The sequence below is a fragment of the Xiphias gladius genome, chromosome 23 (assembly GCF_016859285.1).
Source record: "Xiphias gladius isolate SHS-SW01 ecotype Sanya breed wild chromosome 23, ASM1685928v1, whole genome shotgun sequence".
Lineage (NCBI taxonomy): Eukaryota > Metazoa > Chordata > Actinopteri > Istiophoriformes > Xiphiidae > Xiphias > Xiphias gladius.
The window spans coordinates 364775-371739 of NC_053422.1; the positions used below are offsets into that span (position 1 = coordinate 364775).

Consider the following 6965-nt stretch of genomic DNA (forward strand, 5'->3'; position numbering starts at 1 on the left):
ACTGTAGATAAAAATATAGAAAACTACACATCTGTAAACATCTGTCGCAGTCTGAAAAGTCCTAAATGTTTAAAGGACAATACCGGTGTTTTTACAAGTTTGAGTTTCTTCACTATGAAGAATCATGTAGAGGTTTAGATGTGAATGATTTGCGGGCATCAGTTTGGATTCTGTTTCGCCAGCAGTGAACATCACATCTGTGTTGGTTTCTCTCGTCAGGTAACACAGTGCTGACGTTTCTAATTAAATCTGCCGTTTTTAAAAGTTTTTCCCGGAGCTTTCTGTCACGCCTCACCACCTTCCTCAGTTATGATCACGCGTGTCATGTGATAAACAACGTTAGAGACACAAAGTAAATGGACAGAATCTCGTTCCCTTAGACCTTCACCATAATGTAACAGAATGAACTCGAGACCGGATGACGTTCACTGAGATCGATGAACAACTCGGATCACTTTAATAAAAAATCTGCAGATCGGTTTTTTAAGTGGACACCAGCAGCAGCCTGAAGGAAAACCACCCCCAGGTCATGAAACACAGCAGACGATGTGAAGGGTTTAATATCAAATACAGAAATATGGACAAAAATTAAGCATCACCACAGTCACTTAGTTTGGTGTTGTTTCCAAATGTGATTCTTCCAAACTTTTCATCACAAAGTCTTTATGTGTGAGTCAACACAAACAGGGCTGTGATCGGCCTTAGCTTTAGTATCACTAAAGCTAAGGCCGGGCCGAGCTGTGCCAAGTTTCAGGTATCACTGACCCGTTTGTCAAAAAATAAAGACTTGGCTTTATTTCCAGATGCAAAGATATTTAAATATGAAAACTTCTGGAACCTGAGCTGCACTAAAGTCTGCAGGATGAAATAAGACGGTCATTGGTTTACATTATTTATTCCATTATGCTCTGTAAAACTTTAAGACTTTTCCTTTAAGCGGAAAGCGTGAACAGCAGCGTTTCACCTGTAACCACGCCCGGCAGTGATGTCACAGGGTCCCGAAGTCGCCGTGACATCACTGCGCCAGGTGAGACGTTAAACCACCAGGGATTCACAGGAGGATTGGAGTCACTCTTTACACTCAGCACCAAACCGGGTGCACGCGTGGTCTGATGTGGTCTACAGCGCGCCCCGTTTGACCCTCCTGAACAGCTCCCGTCTCTGCGGGGCCGTCATGGTGTCGCAGCTCTGCAGCAGGTTTGCGATGACGAGGGTCTGCTGAACGCTGGAGGATTTGACCCACAGACGACCGTTCATCCCAACCACCAGCTCACAGGGGAACAGCTGCTCCAGGTCAGACCTGACCTCGCTGTGGGGGGACAGCAGTCTGGCGGAGGGGGGTGTTCATAACAGCATCAGCAAAATCATTAGTTTAACAAATGCATTCATCTAAGAATTAATTCAGTACTTATTTCACCCCAGACGCCGTAAACAGCGGGTGGGTCCTGTCTCGTTAGGATGATACACGTCCAAGTTTGACGTCAAACACAAATTAGCAGCGTCTTTTATGGGACAAATAAAATGTCAACATCAGTACGTCTGGGACAAGTTTTTTTTTTAATGTTGGGGACCGATGTATGATCTGTTTTTGTTTTTTATACCTTTCAGCTGTGTGTTACTGCTCTTCCGGAAGTCACTTTTCTTTGTTATGTGTTTATTGTGTTTTACCAACTGAGACAAATTTCCCGGGGGGGACAACAAAGTTGAAGATAGATATCAGAATGTATATTCTCTTATTCACACTCATCTGTATTCATGTTCTACAGTATTTTACACGACAGGACTTTATTTTATTTATTATTTTGTTTGTGGTCCAACGTGTTGTATTGTTCAATTAATGTTTGTAAGCTGTTGAATTTCATTCGTTTATTGTGTGTAATATGAAAATATTAAATACATTTGGGTTGTGCGTCGGAAACATCAGCTTCCTCACACGTTCACAATAAAAGGAACATTTGTGTGGAACTTGTATTTTTCTGACGTTCAGTGGCTGAAACATGACAACTTCTACGCAAATGTCTTATTCCCAACAAGTTAGGACAAGTCCAGCAGAAACCTGTTCCGTATGGACTCAATCCCACTGACGCTGCATCTCAACATCTGTAGCTATGACCCAGAGAAACTGATTAGAGGATGAATTTTTTAATCCATCAAAATCAAACGAAACCAAAGATGATATTTTATTTTATGGAAACAAGAATCAGAACATATGACCGTTAATGTATTCATTTTATTTTCTTAATTTTAATCTATGCTGCAAATCTCTCCCAGCTACTGAATTATTCGTGGCTGAATTTGAGTCTTCATACAGTCGGTCTGCTTCTGCTGATATTCAAAGAGATTTAGAGGAACATTTCTTCTTCCTCTTATTTTTCTAGCATCTTACACACTCACCTTTTCTTCATTATCATTGATTATAAATGTCATAATTGCTTTATATTTTTTTATCTCGGGTTTTGTGTGACTCATTTGTCTTCAAGATTTACTGACGACAACAAAAGTGGACGTCTGCTTTTAGTTGTTGGTTGTCGGGTCACATGCTCTAAACAAAGTCAAACAGGAGCCAAAGAAACCAAAGACGTGCTCTGAGGTCTGAACAGGTGAGTTACCTTCTGACGAGACCCAGAGAGACTCTGAAGAGCAGACCACCTCCTCCGAAAACTCCCATCCCATTGGCTCGTCCTGAGCTGTCGATGCACGCCAGCTCCGGCTCCATGTCCTTATTGGCTATGATGAACTGAGCGAAGACCAGGTCCCCCACCTGCACAGGCAACACCGAGGGAGGGGGTTAAACACCATTACCATCATCATCATCATCATCATCGGTGAGGAAACAGAGAAACTGTTTATAATGACAGAAATGAAACGAACAAACGTCGTTCACGTCAAAGCACTGCACGACCTCAGGCCACACGCACTCAGTACGCGGACTGCGGTCCAGATCGGAGCTGGGACCTGACTCGGGGAGGGGGCGACGCACCTCCCATCCTTCAGCTGCCAGTCGTCAGTTATCTGAGCTAAAAGCCCGAATTGGGTCACGTTCAGCCGCTTCCCTTCACCCGAGCCAAACAGCAGAACCTCAGCTGCGTGACTGGTTGGGAAAGTGTGAAATCTGGGAGGACGACGTTCCACTGAAATCCAGCAACAACTGATATATCAACACGTCTGTTCTGTGTAATAGACGCGGATCAGCCGCTACAGTAAACGTGTTAATGTGGTGACTGATCAGTGTGTAACACGCACACACTCCGTGTCCGGCTCGTCATTCGTTCATTCGTATTTTACACCATCGGCAGCTCAGAGACCCAGTGAACTTCCTGTTGATCAGACCGATGGACTGATGATGGTAAACTGGGAGCTGAGTGTGTGTGTGAGTGGAAACCGAGTGTGTGGTATAGTCAATAATGATCTGTATAATTAGGTGTTGTGATATGATGTGATGTCGTCAACTATATTAATACGACATCAAATAAACTTCTGAAATCTCAGAGAAACAAACTGCTGCTGCTGTTCCATGTTTCCGGCTGCAAACATCATCATAAACCCGAGGTCTCGTCCACAAGTAAACTGCCCCACGCGAGACCAGCACGCTCAGCTTCTCTCGGATCAGCGCAGTGTCAGTAGAGCTGGACCTCCTCCCGTCCTCGCTGTCCCACCTGGACCTCCTCCTGCCCACACCGTGTCCTCGGTGACTCACCTGGACGTTGGGCCTGTTCCTCTTGGTGGCTCCCTCGAACGCCAGGTAGGAGAGAGACGCCTGTTCACTTCCTCCAAAGTCAAGCTTGAAGACGTCTCCGGACTTGGCCGTGACGATGCCGATGACGGTCTCGCCTTTAGCGGGGACATACTGAGGACAGAGGGACACAGACACAGCCTCAGCTCCTAGACTGCATGCCGGCTGTAATAACCGATACCTTTTGATAACCGATAACTGTTAGAAGTACACTGATAAGAGTGTGCGGTCTGAAACTACCCGGAAGTGAGCGCTTTACGTTTAAGCCGCAGTCATAGCGGACACGCGGCGCGCTTAACTGGGGCGTTTTCTGAATGGAGTTCTGCATGTGCGGTCTCACCCTCCGCTGCTGCGAGTCGATCCAGAACACGTTGGGCTGTTTGTGTCTCAGGACGCCGCTCTTGCAGACCACCAGCCGGTCTCCGCTACGCCTCAGACCCGGACCACACACCACCTTCTCCGGCTTCACGTGGTCCGTCAGAGAGATGGTGTCGTCGGTCTCACAGGAGAACTCGTCTCCCGGTAACAAAACCTCCCCGACTTTGTCTTTTAAAGTGGAAAACATCGGGGCGGCTCAGACACGCGTTGTTGCTGAGGTTCCCCGGACTGAAATAAAGGCGACACGCAGGAAACAGAACCGTCGGCCCCTGCGGGACGGAAGAAACAACACATGTGCCAACAAGGTTCCGCTCCGCCCCGCGCATGCGTGAGTATCAGGTGAGGCGTCACGCTAATGAGCGACACCCACTGGCCGGAAGGCGAAGCAGCAACGACCGGGTCTCTGGCTCTGACCTTCAGTCGACCTGTCTTCTCTGCACCAGATGAGTTCATATCAACCAAGTTAGGATCAATGTCCGAGTTTTGACTGAGTGTGAAAACTGCGTCCCAGAGCAAAGGACACGAACATACGGAAAACTCTTCTTAATAAGAAGGAATCCGGTGTCCAGTTACTGTCCTCTCTCTGTCCCCTTCCTGTCCCCTTTCTGTCCCCTCCTGGTCTCCTCACTGTCTCCTCCCTGTCCCCTTCCTGTCCTCTCTCTGTCCCCTCCTGGTCTCCTCCCTGTCCTCTCTCTGTCTCCTCCCTGTCCCCTTCCTGTCCCCTTTCTGTCCCCTCCTGGTCTCCTCTCTGTCCCCTCCCTGTCCTCTCCCTCCTCTCCCTGTCTCCCTCCCGTCCCCTCTCTGTCCCCTCCTGGTCCCCTTCCTGTCCCCTTTCTGTCCCCTCCTGGTCTCCTCCCTGTCCTCTCTCTGTCCCCTCCATGTCCTCTCCCTCCTCCCCTCCCTGTCTCCTCCCTGTCCCCTTCCTGTCTCCTCCCTGTCCTCTCTCTGTCCCCTCCATGTCCTCTCCCTCCTGTCCCCTTCCTGTCCTCTCTCTGTCCCCTCCATGTCCTCTCCCTCCTCCCCTCCCTGTCCCCTCCCTGTCCCCTTCCTGTCTCCTCCCTGTCCTCTCCATGTCCTCTCCCTCCTCCCCTCCCTGTCCCCTTCCTGTCCTCTCTCTGTCCCCTCCATGTCCTCTCCCTCCTCTCCTCCCTGTCCTCTCCCTGTCTCCTCCCTGTCCTCTCTCTGTCCCCTCCATGTCCTCTCCCTCCTCCCCTCCCTGTCTCCTCCCTGTCCTCTCTCTGTCCCCTCCATGTCCTCTCCCTCCTCCCCTCCCTGTCCCCTTCCTGTCCTCTCTCTGTCCCCTCCATGTCCTCTCCCTACTCTCCTCCCTGTCCCCTCCCTGTCCCCTTCCTGTCCTCTTTATAAATTCTTGTCGTTTGCAGTAAAAGACCCTTGACTTGTATGTACAGGATCAAAGACGTCGGGACTTGTTCCACAGACGTGAAAGACGTTAAAGCCCAGGAGGACGCGGGGGACCTGTAAACCCGGTATTCCCACCGGGACCCGGAGTTTTGGGGCGTTTTCCTCTCGTTGTTTTACTCCCAGGTCATTCGAGCGACGAGCGGCCGAGCTCCACTCGGTGTCTCGGCCGGAGGCTGTGATGTGCTGCCCCGTGCAGCAGGTGGCGCTCTGACTTCGCCGCTTCGCACCACATGGCTCTGACGGCTGCAGATACTTTACAGATCCTCGATTTCCACTCGTGAGGCCTTTGCTGCGCACGAAACCACCCGACGGCTGGAGCCGATTAGATTAATCGATTGATCAATTAGTTGGTCGACAGAGAATTTATTGGCAACTGTTCTGATCGTTTCTTCCTGTAAAAATACCAAATATTTCATGTTTGAAGATTTGCCGTTTTCCCTCCGAATTATTATCATTATTGTTATTGATTTATATTTTTGAGGTTTGGACAAAACGACCTGTGAACGTTTGACTTTCGACTCTGTGAGACCGTGATTCTCACTCTTCTGTTTCTGAATTTTGTACAAAGCAAATGATCAATCGATTAATGGAGGAAACCATCAGTAGACGAATCAATAATCGTCATCGATCCGGTTCTACATGAAACGGATCAGCCCCAGCTCCGGCAGTAAAATGCTGGTCACACATTAAAGCGTCAGGGTCCAAAACCCGACGAGATCACGTCAAACTCGATCACAGCCACGTTTTACTTCGACTTTTCAAGTAACTTTTGAACCTGGATACCGGACCACAACAAGGTGACCGGTCAGTTTCCAGCCGCCGAGAGTCACTGAGGACATCGGTTCAAGGACTCGCGCAGCGGCCTCTGTCGTGGTTCCGCGTGTGCAGCTCCAGCTGTGCGGCGAGCAGCAGCTGTCCCGCGTTACCTGCCGCCGTCGCTCGTCTGAACAAAAAGGCGCGAGGACGCACGTCCTGCGTTGGCCGCAGGCATCAGACTGCAGCAGGACGCGGAGGGGAGCGCAAACCCACAAGCCCCGGGCTCCGCGTTCAGACTCAGGGACACCGAAGACCGATCCTGCTGATACTCGTGCAATAACAGGGAGGTGGTTTAACGAGTGAGTGACGGTGTTTGCAGAAGCTCAAGTTCCCATCAGAGCAGAAATTCGTGCGTCGTACGGAGGCTCAGTTCAGACAGAAAAAACCCCAAAGGCCTGGATGAAAAGCTGAGACTGATAAAAGGATCCGCATCAGAGTTTTGATTCACCATGAATGTTTGTTTTGTCACTTTCATCTCTTTTTCTGTTTTTTGGTAGAAATGTGCCTCCATACAATAGAGGTTTCAGAATAAAAGCCTCATACTTCTCCACACAAACTACGTCTGAAATCCAGGGCGTTTCTACCTGTCGTCCACACCTGAAGATGGAGGTAAAAG

The 6965-nt window shown here is 49.2% G+C and overlaps 1 protein-coding gene across 1 annotated transcript; it reads right to left on the reverse strand.

Annotated features, from left to right (window-relative positions):
• Positions 1–542: 542 nt before the first annotated feature.
• Positions 543–4413, reverse strand: exosc3 (exosome component 3). Its single transcript, XM_040119446.1, has 4 exons — positions 4074–4413; positions 3698–3847; positions 2610–2761; positions 543–1327 (listed from the first exon to the last, which is right to left on the reverse strand). Exons 1-4 carry the CDS (start codon positions 4296–4298, stop codon positions 1120–1122), a joined length of 735 nt encoding a protein of 244 aa, XP_039975380.1. The 5' UTR covers positions 4299–4413; the 3' UTR covers positions 543–1119.
• Positions 4414–6965: the final 2552 nt, after the last annotated feature.